This window comes from Apus apus, chromosome 5 (genome assembly GCF_020740795.1).
Source record: "Apus apus isolate bApuApu2 chromosome 5, bApuApu2.pri.cur, whole genome shotgun sequence".
Classification (NCBI taxonomy): domain Eukaryota; kingdom Metazoa; phylum Chordata; class Aves; order Apodiformes; family Apodidae; genus Apus; species Apus apus.
In genome coordinates, this window is record NC_067286.1 from 49,708,370 (window position 1) to 49,728,708 (window position 20,339).

At 42.7% G+C, this 20,339-nt stretch overlaps 1 protein-coding gene across 3 annotated transcripts in view; it reads right to left on the reverse strand.

The window, feature by feature from the left end:
- Positions 1 to 1,255: 1,255 nt before the first annotated feature.
- The window catches only part of ITPK1 (inositol-tetrakisphosphate 1-kinase), a 158,245-nt gene continuing 139,161 nt past the window's right edge, over positions 1,256 to 20,339 (reverse strand). For 2 of the 3 annotated variants that reach the window (XM_051620286.1, XM_051620285.1), the window contains 4 exons: positions 15,929 to 16,094; positions 13,784 to 13,851; positions 12,141 to 12,303; positions 1,256 to 7,859 (listed from right to left, as the gene is read on the reverse strand). In XM_051620286.1, coding sequence (XP_051476246.1) covers positions 7,537 to 7,859; positions 12,141 to 12,303; positions 13,784 to 13,851; positions 15,929 to 16,094 — 720 coding nt within the window. In that variant the 3' untranslated portion in view covers positions 1,256 to 7,536. The remainder of the gene's footprint in view (positions 7,860 to 12,140; positions 12,304 to 13,783; positions 13,852 to 15,928; positions 16,095 to 20,339) is intronic. The other variant, XM_051620287.1, reaches the window with a different exon arrangement.

The following is a 20,339-nucleotide window of genomic DNA, read 5'->3' on the forward strand; positions in this document are numbered from 1 at the left end:
TTTCCACAAAGGATGGTGGCAGCAGACAGAACTTGTCTATTCCTGCTGCAAAATCAACAAGAGGAAAACTGTTAATTGATGGAGCTACTGTAAATACTGTATTTCTTAACTGGATAATCCAAGGAATCACTAACATTTGGGACCCAAGGTCTTTCTCCAAAGGGAAGGGCAGAGTTGAAAGCCTGAGCACTGGGCCTGGGAGGATGCCTCACCAGTAGGTAATTGCTGGCCCTCAGACCCATTAGAATCATAGAACCATTCAGGTTGGAAAAGACCCTTGGGATCACAGAGTCCAACCATCATCCCTACTCTACAAAGTTCTCCCCTAAGCCATATCCACCAACACCACATCCAAACAATCCTTAAACACATCCAGGGATGGTGACTCAACCACCTCCCTGGGCAGCCTTTGCCAGTGTCTAACCACCTCTTCCTGTGAAAATTTTTTCCCAATGTCCAGTCTAAACCTCCCCTGTTGCAGCTGGAAGCCATTCCCTCTTGTTCTATCACTAATTACCTGTGAAAAGAGACCAGCACCAAGCTCTCTACCATGACCTTTCAGGTAGTTGTAGAGACAGATGAGGTCTCCCCTCAGCCTCCTCTTCCTCAAGCTAAACATTCCCAGCTCCTTCAAGTGCTTTTCATAAGATCTATTCTCTAGGCCCTTCACCAGCTTTGTTGCCCTCCTGTGTACTCGCTCCAGCACCTTGACAGTTGTACCTCAGCACCATTGCACCTCTGCTCTACGCTGTCCTTAACACACGACAGCAGGCCCTGGCCTTGGGGCTGACACTGAGAGCTGATCCCCAGGCAGTGTTGACATGAGCGCCCTTGATGAGCAGGCTTGTTGCTTAGCAAAATGTAATGCTGCTGGGTGAGCCATCTACCTTTCCTGCACTAGACAAAACAGGGCCCTGATTAAAAAACTTGTTAGGTTTTGAGCAATCAAGAGTTCCCTACCCGGTGTGATGAAGGAAGAATCAGCCTGGAAGTCTATGCCAGGAATAAATTCTGAAGCACAGCAGCAGCCTGAATGCCAGTGATGTTTAGCTGTGTTATGCTGAAAGATAACACCAGCTGATTTCCCACTAGCACTGGAAGAGAAATCAAATCAAGTCTCGCTGGTACAAGGACATCCAAAGTTAATTGCACTGGGGAAGGATGTGAAAACCAAAACCTGATGTAAAGGGGCTCCCCTCAACAAGCGGCTCACCTTGCTGCCCTATCTGCTCACAAAGAGAAAGCAAAGTAGAACTTGTTATAAGGCATTTATTTCCATTACGTGTTGGAAAGGGACAATTGTGTCTTCAAAACAATTACAGAGATAATGCCACAATACCTACTGCATATTGCTTTACTGTTGAAACCAAAACATTGTCTAAAACAGGTGCTTGGCAACTGAAAAGAAAAGGAATACTGAAATAAATGCTGTTAGATGAAAGCACCATCTTCATTGTCAGATCCGATCAGTCATGCAATCGAAGTAAGAGGCAAAATAGCACGTATTTTTGGTTTTTACAGTAAGCCACAATCTTTTAAGGGTTTATGTCATTCTATACAAATTTAAGTACAAAATGGGCATTATTTTTCAGAAGTCATAGTGAACTGGGCTGAAGCGAACCACAAGACACATTTGTTAACACTGTACAGCTGGATTTGGACACAGTTACCACTGAATTTGTGAAACTTAGCACATACACAGAATGGTCCCCCAGATTCACCCATGCTTAGGTAGGGAGGAATGTTGGAGAGTGAAGGACAATATCCAACACTATTCACACTTGGAGGGCCAGTTTTCTCAAAATTGTTGGGATCTCAAGGAACTGTTCTTACTCCATTTTAAGAATGACTGCATTTTAGGATGTGGTTCTCACAAGGGTACACACAAGCTGTATAGAATACTGAATCAGAAATAAATAATAAAAGATACATCTAATACATATTTTATGTTTAATATTTTTTCTTACAGCACTGACTTTACAAGATGATAACTCATTTTTAGGGGCTGCTAACATCTGAAACAAAGAAGTCACTGTTTTAAATTCAACATATATTCAACCTTTTAATAACTTTATATATGTATATATGACTTTTCACACAAAAATGTTAAAATAATTTATATCTAAAAACTACTGTGTAAAGAATGAAAGAGGAAATAAAAGGTGTGTTTCCTTAAAAAGGATGGAAGAGGAAGACCTGATTTTCATGAACTCCATTCACTGTTTCAGCTATTTCTGGAGTTTCAAGAGATTTCCAGGCCATCAACAAAAACTTCCCAACACATTGGGAGCCCTCTGCAAACTCATGACATGCTGGGCGAGGTCACCTGCTCATGAGCTCATGTGGCCCTCAAGCATCTGCTGGCATCAGCCCCACTGGATTCCGGATAAGAAAGGTGGAGAGAAAAAGAAAAAATCTCCCCAGATTGCTATTAAAAAACACTAGAATGCAATTCTGGACCACTGGTATCACGATGTCCACTGGCCAGGATCTTACTCCCAAGTGCTACCTTTCCTCATCCTCCTTCTGCATCACAGACACAAAATGTTTTCTTGCAGTGGATTTTTTTCTTTCCACAGGAAAACTGCCCCAGCAGCTGAGGTGGACCAGACTCCAACAGCCACCTGTGTGCATAGAGAGAATGATTCGGAGCCTTTACTTTGCTATAGAAGCTATTCTGCTTGCATTGTTCAGGAATCACTCTAAAATCTCCATTTATACCTGGATCCTCACAAACTTCAACAATCTTTAGTAATTTTTGTGGCCATGTAAACAGGACAGAATCCAAGGAGGATCTGAAACCCATTCAGTCAAAAGCTCAAGTGTTGATGGCCTGGACTCACTCAGACTGAAAAGGGAAAGGAAAGATAGCGAAGATGTGGAAAGTACTTTTCTGGAGGTTACATTCCTCTGAAATAGATATTAAAGCAGTATTACAAATAAAATCAGCAATGTGATCTGCAGTGCTGTATCTATCGATGAAAGCAAGAGGAGATTATATTAAAGGAAATATTTTAAACTACACAAAGCATTTTCACATACTCCTAATTACAAAACACACAGTTGCAACACCATAAAGTAATTGTATACTGGATACAGAAATCAACACATCTCTTACTAAAAAGGAGAGAGGAAAATAAAATTAGCAGGGTAATGCAAGTGAACTTCTGGAACTATGCACATGAGGAGACTGCTACACACTCAAAATAGACTCTATTCATCAAAAAAACAAAATCCAGGATTTTCTGCACAGCTGTGGAAGGTAAGGCTGTAAGCTAGTGAGAAAAAGCCTGATTCACTTGTCACTGCTGCCATGCAAAGTCTTTGGGAAACCAGTGTTAGTCTAAGAACTGATAAGCCTGGATGTTTTTTACCAGATGGAAACAACAGAAGCATTTTTCCTTTGTTTCACTCTTTTTTGCCAGCCAATTTAAGCACCTCTGCCCCCATGTATTCTGTTGCCTTTGGACTGTGTCCTGCCTATGTTACCTACCCACTGCTCCAACTGGCTGCATACAGCCCGCAGTTACCTGCAGAACTTCAGGCTTTATCTTGAGCAATCTACATTACTTCATGAAGCCTCAGGGACAAGTTCTTAATTTGTACTCTCTCATCTATGATGAAACCAAGTTAAACTGGTGGTTTTCCACCTTAGCAACCTGCTGCGACCTCCTCACACAAACTGACACGTTGAGGATGGCGATCTTTAAGCAGCCTTACCATTCCAACAGCCTGAACAGTATTTATGAAAAAATACACCCTATCTACTGACCAGCCTGGCTCTTACAGCACAGAGGTTGAATAGCCAGACAAGGGGTTAACCAAAGGCAAAGCAGCACTGGCCCAGTGGCAGCTCTGTGCTGCACACACCACAGGTGCCAGCACCAGTGCTCCCAGTTAGGCTGCATTCCTGCAGCTGGTTTTCACTGAGTGATGGGGAGGTTCTGGTGCAGTTGCTACATACCCAGGCATAAGGCAGCAAAGTCTGCTAGAGAGGCAGGACAGCGAAAACTTTGCATTGCAGGCAGTAATAATACCACTCAAGTTCTCTTCAAGAGGGAAAAATCTTTACCTACTGAAGCTGATTACATAACTACAGTGGAAACCAGAGACCCATCTCCATCACACAGACACAAAATCTGGAGAAGTCCCAGCCAAGCTAATGGCACGCTTGTGGATTTCTAGCAGTGAAGCAGAACAGAAATAGATCCCTAAAGAAATTAACTGGTGACCATGTAATTTTAATATAATTGCTCCCATCAACACAGCAATAATAGCTATGCCTCTGAAATCAGATCAGAACCTTTTCTAACCCATCATAACAGAATTCAAACAGAAATTATGAAAAATCTCCCTCAGATTGTCTGCAATTTTAAGAGCAAGGGCATTCTGGTATGGTCTGATACTATTCGACTCTTCTACAAAAAAATACAAGGCTACAAAATATTAACTAACTTACTGTGAAGCTTATCTTACATCAAAACTATCCTGAACTCACCAAACAAGGCAGCAATTCAGAAAAGCACTTTAGCTTAATAATTTAAGCATCTTCAAATGTTCTGCAATAAGGTATGTCTGGATACTTGGTAGTTTACAGTTTTGGCTTTTAAAAGTTGGTCTCTCAATTTGCCCCTCTGATTTAGCAACATTCTAGTATACGAGCCAAAACAGTAATTCATGTAAGGAAATAGAGTAGTACAGCAATTGCATGGTAATTTTTGTTAAAACTCTATTGTAATGCCACATCATAACAGGTACCTGAATATCTGCACCTGGTAAATTAAAGTGATATTGATACATCTGATAAATAAAAAATAAATTACAGGCTATGGGAAAATGTCACTAATCACATCAATGACCTAAACTTGTTTTCTGTTTACTGCCAAGGTCTGGAGTAATATTTAAATATAGTATTTCTGCAAGCCTTCAGAGAATTACAAAACAAACTTCTAACAATAATTTGTAAACAAGTTTAAAATGCACAATTAAATTTCAGTAGTTTATTTTGGAGAAATAAAGCAGTGCAAAATAGGCCAACCAAAATTCAGAAGGCAGCCAGGAAAATAAAATTCTTATTTGATGTTCTAACTAGGAAACAGCATACAGACATTTCCATTGGATCCAACACTCAGATTCATGTAAACATACTTAGTTTGAAAGGACATGAGTTTCTAACCCAGTTTAACATCATTGCTTCTTCCCCATCACCCAATAAAAAAACCAAAACAAAACAAACAAAGCAAAAAAATAACAACCCCAAGCCATTGTAATAAAGGGAGCAAAAGGCAAAAGGCAAGTCTACAAACACTCCACCAGCTGGTTACAAGAAAGTACCATACAAAAATATGCACTGGCAAGTTCCTTCCTGAGGGTATCTTTTGTTACACATGTAACATAAAAACACTTTTTATTTCAAACAAACAAAAACAAACCTCAAACTGTAGATGTCAATTTTATTTCAGTCATGGCTTTACGAAAGGTTTGGTCTATCATGAATACTTTTCTAAACCCTTACCTATGTACACCTGATTCACTCACACCACGACCACTTGAGACCTGCAAGCTGCAGACAATGTGGGATCCAGCAGCCTCAAAGCATACAAGGGTTGTGAACAGTGCCCAGCTCAGAGCTGACCTGCAAGTCTAGGAAGTTGGCTGCATTTATGTGCACCCTGGCATCTGACACATACCACACTCATAAGGTCCTTCCAGTCCCTGTAGGAATATGTTAAAGTTAGTGACGCCTCTGGAGGTGGAATAATCTCTACTTAAATCATCCTCAAAAATCCAATCCTGGCTACAGGAAATTCCCAAGAACGGCATTTTGGGAACAAACCCTATCTTTCCTATGGAAAAGTTTATACAAAAAACTGCCACACAACACTCTTCAAAACTTCTTCCCCTTCAGGATTGGTAGCATCAGGTAGGGTGGTGACATCTTTTATGCAGTTTACTCCTCTCTCCACAGTCTACCTGAGCTTTAAGCTCTAGCTCCTTTCCTTTTCAGTAGATATCTAACACATGCTACTAAACAAACTGGTATTAAATGCTGCAGTGACGGATGCCTTACAAATGCCTGCTACAGAAAGACAGAATTTCCCATATCTGCAAGCTAGGAGCTCAACTAAGGAAATTTTCTTAACACCACAACTCTTAAATGTAATTTAGGGCTTATATGGCAAAGCAAAGGCCACTCTGTCTACCAAAATAGTGTCTGTTCTCAGCGCTGACATACTTGGGTATTTCCAGTTTAGTGTTCAGAATTGGCAAAAGATTCAGGAATTCTCAAGAGTGGAAGATGCTGCCACGCTAGAAGATGCAATAGAGGGGGAACACTGTAAGTTTACTGTGTATCTCAAAAGACACAATTTGGCTGTGCTATAGTTTACAAACAGTATAAAACACTACTACTGTAAATCACCCCATGGCCTTGGCTGGCAGTTTGCAACAAAATAACGTGGTCTCTAAGCCGGAGCTGTCATGACATCTACCTCATACAAAGGTACACAATTCTGCTTTTATTTAATTTGCAAAATTAAAAAAAAATAAAAATGCGCAGCAGCATGGATCTGTGGAAGGCAGCACCTGTGTTACCTTCACATCAGGTGCACAGCTCCAAGGAAAACGCCTGGCTCTCTTCGCCAGCCTTTTTGCAGAGCTGTCCCAGAGTCCTCACAAGTGCAATAGAGAGAGAATTAAACACTCTACTAAAAGATGAGCTGCTTCTCTTAACTCCTCTAGGATTTCACCACTAGCAGACAATTGAAAGGATGATATTTAATCTACTGAATCACTCAACCTATCAGCACCCTGTCTGGATCAAACGTGCCACTGTTGGCAAGCGTGGCAAGAAGCTGCTTGCCTGGGAGAAGAACTGCAAATCTGGAACTGGGGTGGTCAGCTTGGTTCTGCACCCTGAACAGCCAGTCTGCCCTGTCCCACTCAAAGTGCCACAGCTTCACAGCAAGCTACCTGTCAACATCTTGACTGGTCAATGTTTCAGGAGATTTGGTTTAACGATACTGAAGTCGTTTTAGCTTTCTTTTGCAACAGCCTACCTAGAAAAAGGGATCAGGGAATATTTTAGGCAAAAATCTCTAGCACTGTTACATTCAGACACTGCATTTCAACATTATTATCTTCTTGATACCATGAGGTCCGATTTTAAAATGCTGGTCACCAGTGATTACAAAGAACAATAGAAATGAAAGAGCAACCCTCCCACAATGAAAGGACTAGTGTTAAAACCCACGTGTGTGTAAACTTACTACAGATTTGCAACTGGAATCTGACAAAATGGATCTGAATCACCTTTTCCCCCTCCATCTTCAGTCCATTTCATCAGCACATCATGCTAAATCAAATTGAAGGGTTTTTTTATTTTGTGGTTTTTTTTGTATTGTGGTTTGTGTTTTGTTTTTTGTTTTGTTTTGTTTTTCTTTTCATTTTTTGCAATAGAATAATTATAGTCTGATCTGGTTCTGGGACCACAAATTGTACCCCTGTGGCTTTCTCTCAGTCCATGGCATTGGCAAGTTATTGAGAAGAAGCTTTTGTTGCCAACGTAGCAACGCAGTGCTGCTGGAAGCTGGGGGACACTGCCGAGTTGCAGCCTAGTCTCTGGTGTTGCAGTTTTACTGAGCTGTTGGTCTCACTTTCCACAATCCAGGAGGAGTCTTTTCCCATGACGCTGAGACAGCCTGTGCCAGCGCAGCATATCCGCTCATCCATGATCCCACTGGTCTGCTCTGCCAGGAGCTTGCTGCGGTTTAGCTGAGTCACCTCAGGTGCCTGACCCTGTAGGACAGCAGCTATGTGGTTCAGGAGATCTGTGAAAAATTCCGAAACACCCTCGTAACCTGAAAAAGAGAAAAATTAAGAAGAGAAACAAAGGCCATTAAGTTGTTTTCAAAAGTTCTTTGAAAGGCTGCCTGGACCAGCTTATTTCCTTGGTTGTCCTGGCCCTCCAAGTGCTAATAAAAAGCATGACATCATTTTGAGTGACTGAATAAGTACATTAGCATAAAGAGGAACAGAGACCATTCCTACAAAAATACTTTGGTTTAATGAGAAACACTGTCTCCTTTCAGATTTTCTGTTTCTTTTTTCTCCCAAGTATTTATGTGTATACACAATTTTAGGTATATTCTACAATTTGTTGCCAAGTCCAGGTTTTCCCCTAAGTTACAAACTCTGTGGTACGTTTATTTTTTCCATCCTTTTTCCAGGTTTACTATGGAAAGTGGCTCTAATGCAGCTCCTAGAGGGGCTGGAGCCTCTCTAAAATTTGCCCACTAATTCCCCTACTAGGTAAACCTCAGGGGACAGAGGGGCTGGCTTTACTCCCTACAGAAAAGGCAGCTTCTCACTGCCTAAGAAGCAATGTGATGCTCGTCTAATCTAATCTAACTTGGCACTTAAAATATGTCCCCCACTATGAGCAATGTCTGAAAAAACACTCAAGTGACTGTAAACATAGATAAATGAGAGAGTATTTGGTAGAAACATCAGTCTTTCATTTCAGTACTGACACCACCTTTCTGTATGTTGTTAATCAAGTCCAGAGAATTCACAATGCAGAGTTTAACAACAAGCTTCCTGGTTAAAACAGTTGCTCAAATACAAGGAGACATGACACTTTTTCATGACACAATGGGTAGCAGCAGTAGTACAGAGCTTCTGGCTCTGTTTTAAACACTCTGGTACAGGTACAGTTTTATCATTGTGTTAATTTAAAAATTGAACCAGACATGCAACATACTGGTACTGTCTTGAAATGGATCTTAACTGCTACTGCATTACTTAAAATTGTAATAAATGTGATTTAGTACTTAGAGGTGACATAAGACATTCAGTGTATTTAATGGGCTAGGCTGATTGTTTTAAAATGTCTATAAAAGTATTCTGAAGGTGACCTGCATTAATTCAGGAGACTGAAGCAATAAATAACAGTTTAAAAGTCCCATGGGAATAGCACACATTCACACAGCAGCACATGAGCAGAACCAGAGACCACAAAGTAAATGCACAATTTGAAACACTTTTAAAGATGTGATCACAGGACAGAAAAGTCCCTCAGTCCAATAAATAATTTAATTTTATTCTCCACTCTCCTATAAAGACTTCCTGCCAACTTCCTCTGGCAATAAAAACCCAACTTCCTGAAAAACAAAAGGGATAATTTCACCTTAATATAAATGTGGTGACTGGTGTATTTATAAATCCATACATTAACCAGTTAACTCTTATTTGGGCTGCTGCATTGCTTTGGATTTTATTGTGCTTGGTCACAATTCTCTCAGGTCACACAAAACACTAGCAGTGTCAGACAACAGCTCCCAGTTTTCCTTTCTCTAAGGCCTGAAAAGAGATTCACCAAACAAATCAGCCATTTGAAAACGTCTAGTTTTCCAATGTCCCACACAATAATCCATTGGTCAGCAGGGGCCAACTAGGACTCTGGTCATGAGAGCCAGAACAAGATCTCCCCCTCTTTACAGAGGTGCTTGTTTTGCTTTCTTGCTTATGTAAAAGCCATGGGATTAGCCTTCAAATCTACTCAGAGTGCTTCAAACACCCTGGGAATAAGCCATCTCCATAGTAACAGCTTTAGTATTCAGAGAGGAGATCCACAGTACCCTAGAGTGTTCATGTGTGCTCACTGAAAACAAACCAACCTTGTTTGAGGGCATCTGGCAAACTCACAAAGAAGTTGCTTTAAATATTTAATGGGAATAAGATGGCCAGCTATTCAGACCTGAAACCAGCAGATGTTACAGTGTAAGGAAGCTGCAAGTATCAGGCTGGCCTCCTCTGTGCAAGCTCTCTGCACACTGGGTGGAAAGGCCCAAATAATTCTGCCTGGTCACTCAGAAAACTTAGCACACTTGTAAAAAATAAATGCAAGGAAGGGAGGAAGAGAACCAGGGTGTCTTAACCCTTGAGCCACAGGATGCCTGGGGAAGGCTGCAAACTGTGGATATTGCCTTGCTCCGTTTACTGGCTGCTGTTGCAGACCTCTCAGAAAAGACAATTGTAGGACATCACTGGGCTGTGATGATAAGGAAGTCAAGGACAGATTAAATTACATGTTTAGAAACTATTAGCAATTAATTCAGGGTTCATGTCATGCAAGGAATCAGTGCGAGAATGTAAGTCTTGCATGCTTCAAAGCACTAGTTGCACAGCTGGTACGATCCTAGCACTGCCCTCTGAAACCATTTTGGCAATGCCAGTTTACAAGAGGCCTGAATTTTGCAATGTTGAAAATTGTCTCCAGAGTCCTCTAGATGAGCATGGACAGGACATCACCCACCAATATGTTTGAAAAAAAAGTCCCTGCTCCCCTGAGCTTTGCAAATGCCTACAAGAAATGCCTACAAACATTTTTAAGCCAGCATTCATGATGCTACCTGCCTGATTTTTAGGAGAGTCTCCCTGATCTAGCACACTCTGCTTTTCTGCATGTCCCCTTGGTCAGAGAGCCCATGTCCTGCATTTGTGGCAACTTATTTACACACACAAAGTGCACATCCAGGTCTGATGTTCCCAGCTGCCTCCTATATGCAGGAAAAACCAGCAGTTCACCTGTACTGGTGACAGGCTGCAGAACGTGCACACAAGCTGCTGCTTGGGCTGGGTGAGCGCAGCCAGCAGGACAGCAAGCGAAGCAAAGCCTTTTCTCTTGGTTACCTGAGGTCAGACAAACAAAACCCACATGCTACGTGACTGTGCCTACAGTTCAATATCTCAACTGGTAACCACAGCTAAATATAGTCCCAGTGGTTTCCCATAGAACGGGAGACACAATAGGCCTTTTAGACATTTATCTCTGAAGTGTTTTCCAAGGCCTGCTGGTGCTAATAGAGCAGATAATAGACAACATCCTCTTAACAGGTACATCTGCTCTCATTTCTGATGGCAAACTCATATGAAGATTACATCCATGGAGTGGCAAGTTCAAATGAATACTGTTTTCATAGGTCTGCAGATGGCATCAACATCATATGGTAGAACCAAGCTGCCAAATTACCTGAGAAGAGGAGGGCTGGAGTTTTAAAAGGAAGCCAACACTACAGAGAGAAACGGGCAAGGCACTACAGGGCAGTAGTGGGATTGAGGACCTGGACTGAAATATTAAGAAGACTGGGAGCTCACAGGGCAAGATCTCTAGATGTAAAGATAATTCAACCATATTGAAAACTCAAAGCCTTCAATGCCAGGTTAAAAAAACTGCAACAGCCTGTTCATGCCTCTGGAAACAAACATCACTATTCAGGTAAGGAGAAGAGATTCGCAAAAAGAAAAACCCCATGCACAACAGCATCAAAGGAGATGATGAATTATTTTTCTGTGTTAGGCTACTGAAGTTAGCACAAGTGACAGACCATTATTGCTTCTCATTTTACACACTTACAACTCCTTTTAGCAATTCCACTGGTCAAAGTGTTTGTTTAGTTGTTTCTAAGACATGTACTGCACTAAAAAAAATGGAGTGTGAATTCACCCATTTTCATATGCTCTATTCTATTGTTTTATTTCAAGATCCACTTATGAGAACCTGCAAGGATATTTATTCTTTTACAGCAACTTCTGTGCATCTACAATTTTAACATCTTCTTCAGGTTCCTGGTGGTGTTGCTTTTATGCACAAAATGTCTTTTCATGGGGAATCAATTTGCACAGGAAGAGATTTTCAAGGGAACAGTTTGCTTCTTCCACCCCCTCAACACTTTTAATGGCACAGAGTCTGGAAAAAGAGAAATCTTAAAAGGCTTTCCGAAAGTAGAATTTATTATTCTTCAATGAAGGACAGGCCCAGAAAGCCCAGGTCCCAGCACACAGTTCCATGCTTCAGTTCCTGGGCATTCCTTTGCAGGGAACAGCATGACAGCCATGTTACATTTGGCCAATAAAATTTGACCATATCTCCTAAGAGCTAATATTCCAGTAGCACATTCCATATCTAGAGATTAGGGTTTCACCCTTCCCAGATTAAACATCTGATCTCAGAAGAATCTGGCTGCTGCTCTCCTGTCCTCCACCTGGGAAGCAATGATGTGAGAAACCAGCAGTAAAACTTCAGACTAAGCACTCACTACACGCTTTCCACAAAGCATGAGAGGAAATGCCTTTCTCACCTGGGAATGCATTTATATCAATGACTGCATGCTGCCCAGTCTGATTGTTAATGATGATATCAATTCCAAAGAGGGAAACTCCTAGAGCTTGCCGCAGAGCCTTAGAGATTTCCCGGATGACGTCGTCATTTGGCCGCTCATATACTCCTTCGATTTTATCCAGCTATAGTGGAAAAAGAAACATTACTAAGGGACTTTGAAACAGTCTCTTTTTTTAGTGGAAAGATTAATTTTCAGAGGTTTCCAGGTGCATATCCACCAAATCTAGTTGCAAAGCACCGGGTGGCGTGAAACAGAGAAAGACACCGAAGAGAAACTGCATTCGTAATTCAGAATCCTACCTATACTGGAAGTTCATCTGCTCTAAAGCACCTAGTTCTTCCTCTTCATACTGCTGCAGCTCCTCAAGAGACACAGCAGTACAGGAATGAATAGAGAATGAAACTCACTGTTTTAAGTACTAGATCTGCACCTTAAAAAACCAAATAGAGCTGGCATGTTAAACCCAGTGCTGCAAATACTCTGGCTATCATTCTGCTATTTATGTTAAAGGACTGCTCAGACAGACTCCTGCTGTTAGTTCCCTTGAGCCATACAACACAACTCCACTGATATCTTCAGGGCAGAGGCTAATTCAAAGGGGCTGTCTTTTATGAGGATTTTCATGTATAAGTTACTCTACAAACATTTATTTGGATTAAAAACTCAGGTTATTTATGACCGGAGGATGTAATTTTTTCACTTTTAAATCAATAGGTTATGTAGTAAAAGTAAACTGTTATGCCTACAGAAGAGTGTATGGAGTATGTACGTGTTTGAGAGAGAAGGCAGGTAAAACCACAGGAGCATATATTCTCTCTAAGTTTGAAAGCAAATTTAGCCATGAAAGGATTTATGACTAGCACAATTAAAGCTGTAATATTTAACATTCCCATCAGTGTTGCACATAAATTTAATCATTGCTGATTATGAAACTACTCCCCAATAGAGCTTGTGAAAAAGAAAACAATCTAGAGACTCAAGAGATTGAAAGGACCCAGTCCTGTAAAGTGACTTTCAAAGCAGCCAGTGCCTGAGAACTTCTTAGTTTTTATACGTGCAAAACTGATTAAAAGGACTGGTAACGCAAGCGTGAAACCGTGCGGCGTGCTGGCACTGCTGGACTCAGAAGACACCTAGAAACAGTCCCATGGTCACAGCTCAGGTGTGCTCCCACAACAGGCAGCTGCTGGCCCTCTGTGGCCCTGCCCAACGCAGCTTCTCTGCTTGAATTTTCACCATTTGTCTTTCCTCACAGAACTGAGTCCTAGAAGGATGATTTATGCTTATTAATTTCTCTGGACAGGGGAAGGCCAGGTATTTGCATTCAGAACCTCCTTCTTCCCTTTGCCTAGATTAGCTCTGGGGCATTTGGGCCTGGCCAGCAGCACAGGCCTGTGGCACCAGTGCTTCCTCACCGGAGCTCGGTAAGGAAAACCAGGGGGGGACACAGTCATGCTGGTTCGTTGTACCAAACAGACCTCAGCCTGCAACACAGAAGCAGACAACTTGTGAAGGAGAGTCACTAGCTACTAACACTTCCACAAGAAATGACTAGGTAGTTTTCCAGCCGCGGTAGAGGCAAAAAGACCAAGGGTACTTACTGCTGTTAGGACAGATGAGGATTCTGGCTTTGAAACATTGTGGCTGTTGAAAAATATTGATTCTCTGTCTGGAATTAAAAGCAGGTTGTCAATAACTTTATACCGGATTTAATTTCCAAAGGATTAGTGCGAGGAACAGTAGATGGCACTGCAGCCCCAGGAATGCCCCCGGCCCACCCCTCCTGCCTGGCACTGGGCACTGCATCTGGGACCACCCGTAAACAGAGCTGTAGGGGGGTTAAACAGACATTCCCGTTTCCTTTCCTTCATCAGAGCCAATTAACTAAGTTCTATAAAGATAAATGAGTTAATTTCTACTAATTTGCTATACTCAAAGGGGCAGTTCCAATGGGAAGACGTGATGGAAGGGCGACAGTGAAGGCAGCAGATCGACAGCACCCTGAGTACACTGTGATCCCTGTGAGGAGGTCACTGTCACCATGAAGGAAAGCACTAATTTTCATGGTCAGGACCCACTCTCCCTTTGAAGGAATCACAGGCATGCAGGATACTCCCTGAGGTGACAGAGGCCACTAACACAGGGCAGTGGAAACCAGCACCTCCTGCCCTGCTCCCTCTGTGCTGGAGGTTTTACTGGAAAGGAAAAACCTATCACAAGTGTTCCCTTGGCATTCCCACCACACCAGACTGATGGCATCATACAGACAACACGCATGGGAACACGCAGACCCAAATCTCAGCACACAGGTGGCACCAGTGATAGAGCATTTCTGCTATGCTGGTCTCTCTGAGTGGGCATTTAAGAGCAGTCATAGGGTCACACACAACAAAGACGGGGGAGCCGTGAAATCCACTTCGCAGTCTGACACCACCCTGGCCTCTCCTTTTTTTTAGAAAGGCCCTGAATTTTCAGCCAGTCAGCTTCTAGACTGCCACATGGGCTTCAGATCTGCTTAACTGTCAGATTTGCCTAGTCAGGTGCCTGTAGCACATCCCCCTTAAACTCTCCTGACAAGGCTAAGAAAGTCAGACACCCTGATCTGCCCACAAAACTTATTTTTATCTGGGCTTCCAGAAAAAAATTCACATTTTACACTAATGGATGAGACATGACCTAGACATTTTTAGAAAGATGCCTTGAAACCTTCTCTTCCAGCAAAAGTCCAGACCAGCTGTCCCAATAGTTTATATTAACACAGATTCTGGTCTACTTAATCTGATCAGGACATAGAGCAGACCTAAACATAAATACAGGCATACAGACCTACAGACAAGGACTTTTACCAGGATCCTACTATATATATATGTGTGTATGTGTGCAGAATGCAATAGTGAGCACACATGGACATACTACGATCAGCAGAAGCCACTAAGTGACAGAAACTAGCCCTTGTTAACTAATCTCCTTCAGTATGATACCTTCTCCTCTCCCACCCTCCACCTCCTGGATTTGTCCAGTTAAAGGCAGATCATGCTTCCAACCATGTCCTGCTAACTCCATCTTCCTTCTGAAGGCCCACAGAATGCAGTTCTCAATAAACCAGGGTTTTTTTGTCCTCAAAAGGATATTTTAGTAATCTTTAATGAAAACCCTTTAGGTGCTGCTGTTTGATGACGTATATGAGGATTACTGGTAAATCCATTCTTCCTTCAACCCACCACTGCTGGTATCTATAAACCAAAGGACACTTCCCACCATGGTTTACAACACTGGGCCTCACATGAACAGAGAGACTAGTTTAGGGGAGAGCACAAGTGATCTTTAATTTAAACACACATCCATAATCAAGGTAAAAATAGGGGAGGAAGTTCTGAAATGATGGAATCCAGGAAATTCTCTCCAAAGCACATCTATAAACAAACTCCGGAACAGATTACACATGAACTTACTGTGAAATTAGAGAATTTCTCTCCCTCTCCCCCTTTCCACATGACATAAAAACACTGTTTCTAACAGGTAAGACTCAGGTTACTGTTGCATAAATATTTACTATACAAATGTCATTGGTATGTATCCAAGAACAGATGAGTTATCTCCCTTCCTATTGAAATGATACAGTAAACACGGTATATAAGAACCAGCTGCCCTCACCTCAGCAGCCTTTTCAAAGGTGTTTTTTCTCTTAGCCGTTTGCTACCATGGCTCCAAGAACCGACATTTTGTTTTAAACAGGCACAACGTACCTGAGATACCCGCAGAGAAGTTCTTTAAAGATGGTCTTTTCACCACTGTGTAGGATTCCCCAACCACGAAGACTTTGTACAGCACAGCATTGTGATTGATGAAGCTCTGAATGACGCATGGGGGGCGGACTGCTTTCAGGCCCTCTTGGTTGAAGATGATTGCCATCTGGGAACACACACACATGGTTGTGCACAAGTCTTTCAGTAATTTCACACTTACTCACCACCTGACTGCCAGTGAAGGGGAACATCTACTGGTGGATAAATGACTGTGTGTGAATTCCTGCTCAGTGACTACTCCTATTTCATTACGTTTCATTTCACTGACATACAGTTCTTCAAACACTACTGGCAGTGCAGCTTTCCTTTTCAGTCAACGTTCTCTTCTCAGCTCTTTGTCATTTCAGTTACTGCTTTTAGTTGGGAATCATAGAATCATAGAATCCTAGGGGTTGGAAGGGACCTCGAAAGATCATCTAGTCCAACCCCCCTGCCAGAGCAGGGTCATCTAGAGCACATCACACAGGAACACATCCAGGTGGGTTTTGAATGTCTCCAGAGAAGGAGACTCCACAACCTCTCTGGGCAGCCTGTTCCAGTGCTCTGTCACTCTCACAGTAAAAAAAAATTTCCGAATATTCACCTTGAACCTCCTATGCTCCAATTTGATCCCATTGCCCCTTGTCCTATCACTGGTCAACACTGAGAAAAGCCTAACTCCATCTCCCTGACACTCACCCCTTACATATTTGTAAACATTGATGAGGTCACCCCTCAGTCTCCTTTTCTCCAAGCTAAAGAGACCCAGCTCCCTCAGCCTTTCCTCATAAGGGAGATGTTCCACTCCCTTCACCATCTTTGTGGCTCTGTGCTGGACTCTTTCAAGCAGTTCCCTGTCCTTCTTGAACTGAGGGGCCCAGAACTGGACACAATACTCCAGATGTGGCCTCACCAATGCAGAATAGAGGGGGAGGAGAACCTCTCTTGACCTACTAACCACACCCTTTCTAATGCACCCCAGGATGCCGTTGGCCTTCTTAGCCACAAGGGCACATTGCTGGCTCATGGTCATCCTCCTGTCTACCAGGACCCCCAGGTCCCTTTCACCTACACTGCTCTCCAGCAGGTCAGCCCCCAACCTGTACTGGTGCATGGGGTTTCTCTTCCCCAAATGCAAAACTCTACACTTGCCCTTGTTGAACTTCATCAGATTTCTCCCCGCCCAAGTCTCCAGCCTGTCCAAGTCCCTCTGAATGGCAGCACAGCCCTCCAGTGTGTCAGCCACTCCTCCCAGCTTTGTGTCTTCAGCAAACTTGCTGAGAGTACATTCTGCACCCTCATCCAGGTCGTTGATGAAGATGTTGAACAACACCGGTCCCAGTACCGACCCCTGAGGGACTCCACTAGTCACAGGCCTCCAACTAGATTCCGCCCCATTGACTACAACTCTCTGACTTCTTCCTTTCAACCAGTTCTTGATCCACCTCACTACCTGATCACTAAACCCATTCTTGATCAACTTATCTACAAGGATGCTGTGGGAGACGGTGTCAAATGCTTTACTGAAATCAAGATAGACCACATCTACCGCTCTACCATCATCCATCCACCTAGTAATTTCCTCATACAAGGCTATGAGGTTAGTCAAACATGATTTACCCTTGATAAAACCATGCTGACTGCTCCTGATGACCCCCATGTCCTTGATATGCCTAGAGATAGCGACAAGAACAAGTTGTTCCATCACCTTTCCAGGGATGGAGGTGAGGCTGACCGGTCTATAGTTACCCGGGTCCTCCTTCTTGCCCTTCTTGTAGACTGGTGTGACATTTGCCATCCTCCAGTCCTCAGGCACCTCTCCTGTTACCCATGACTTACCAAAGATGATGGAGAGTGGCCTAGCAATGACCTCCGCCAGCTCCCTCAGCACCCTTGGATGCATTCCATCTGGACCCATCGATTTATGGATGTCCAGATTACTCAACTGATCCCTAACCCAATCCTCATCTACCATGTCAAACTCCTCCTCTATCTTGACTTCTTCTGGGGCTATATGAATCTGGGACTCATGGGGAAATCCTGCAGTAGTAAAGACAGAGGCAAAGAAGGCGTTCAGCACCTCTGCCTTCTTTATATCCTCTGTCACCAGGGCTCCCACCTCATTCAACAGTGGGCCAATATTGCCTCTAGTGTTAGTGTCTAGGGAAGCTACTGTAACTGCAGGTACAACAAAAGGGTAGAGTATTTGACCAACAGAGACGACAAATTTTGTATTGAATGCAGGCATTTATTGTGAGTATAACAGAAGGAACAGCTCTGTGTACTAACTATGAGTTCTTCCCCATAGCTCTAGTTCCCATGGTTTGGGTCAGTCCAGTTGCAATGGCTTAAGCACCAGGGTTTCATACACATCATCAGGGAACTTCTGGCAGACTCCAGCAGTTCTCACTGCTAGCAAATGCCAGCCTAATGATTTTCTTGACTTGGTTTTACCCGTTACCCTAAATAGATAGCCCTCTCTAAGGGACTGGAACAGATCTGCCAAGAAGTAAAGCATTTATAGGGCCTGAATGATGGACAGCAGCTGCCTCAAAGAGCACAGAAGCACTGCTGGAAGGTGCAGAGAAGTAAACTGATGAGCCATTATATATTCAGAACATGCTATGCTGCCCTTTCCCTTGATCCCTCCATTACCATGCTTACATACATATATAATTATCGTAACTGTAGTGCCCCATTTTTCAGATCTGTTGTTGATGCTGCCATGACTCCTGCAGAACTGGCAACAAGCAGCATTCTGGCACAGGTGATGCAATTGCTTTACACACAGCAGTGAGGATAAACTTAGGTTTGCTCTCCATCCTCAAAGCCCTGGAAAAGCTATGCTCTACTCATCTGAATCTTCATCACTCCAGTGATGCTGGGCCTTGTTATCCACAGCGGCAAAAGGGCATGCTGGTCATCAGGTGAATATGAGTAAGGATTGTCCAAAGCCAGACAACCTGACATGTTTTTTCTTCCTCTTCTCTGTGTAAAATGCCTTCCCACAGGTAAGGATGTTTTGGCTAGAGAACCTTCCCTCTCTGAAGAGCCTTGAAGACAATAGCTAACTACCCAAGTCCTGTGCCTACTGCCTACCTCAGTCAGTGCAAGATGCATAATGCTTGCCAAAAAACTTCCTAAGTTTTGAAACACAAGCTTTTCCTTATGCCTGTTAGTATTTTCTCACTGGCCTGCTTGGGTCTAGCGTTGTACTTGGGATTCAACAGAATCCAGAGAGACTAAGAGAATTCCTGTGGATCCCACAGTAACTCCACAGCAATACACAGAATAAAACTGGAGCTTCCTGCCTCAGCACAGTGCAGATGAGTTACACTGCTTGCTCATTCTTTCCATATGCTTCCTGTCAGTTTTTGTGCTTTCTGAGACTAGCTGATCAGTGAAGTCAGGATCACTGGAAGGATTTTATGAAGAAACTTTACCACTTTGTGCTCTCTCTCATGTATTATCTATGATCAGCTGCTCATCTGATGTATGTTGTACTTTCAGACTGAATTTTTGCTAACAACTTAGTTTGTTCCTGTGATAAAGATAGTAAATATAATTGGTTTTGTTGTTCAGGAAAAAAAAAGGTAAATTATGTACTGGTTATATATTCACAGTTAAAATCTGAGTTAATTTTTGTCCTTACTCCTCCTTATCTGGTAGATCACGTAAGATCACATAATTGTCTGCACATACGCACAACGACTCAGTAGATTAACATTTTCTGAGTTGAAGTAAATGTATACAGTCAATACCTACTTGCACCAGATATTCTTACTCTGCCTTTATTATACAAGATGCTATTTATCTGACAGAGTGAATCTGTGAGTGGTAACAACCTCTGAAAGAAACCTAGTCTAACCAGCAGAATTATCCATCAAGATCATTCACACCAACACCACCACCACACCTCATTTGTCTCTCTCTAGTGGCAAGAAAAACTGCTTTCCTTCTCCTCCTCCTGTGTAGACTGCTGGCATTAGAGTACCTACGTTGTACTGGCAAGAACTGTGCTGTTCCTCTAGTGTTCTCTTCAAGTATTAGCTAATTAATCCCCATAAACCACTCCATAAGATGAGCAGGAACTTGTCATCCTATTTTAGAAGTTTGGAAACCCAGAGTATCTTTTCAGCACTGAACTGAGCCAGGCTACGGGAAACCACGTGAAACTTCTCTTCTGCAAAGCTCTGTGCCAACAGCCCCATGGACTAGCCACAACCTACACAACTGCCATGGGGTTGCGTTATACTGGCTGACTGTGATGTCTTATGGTTTTTAGCATGCATGAACACAACTCCAAGAATTCACCTGCAGGGTGCACTTGCTCTTTGTCATTAGCACAGGCCTGCTGTCTGGCAATAACTTG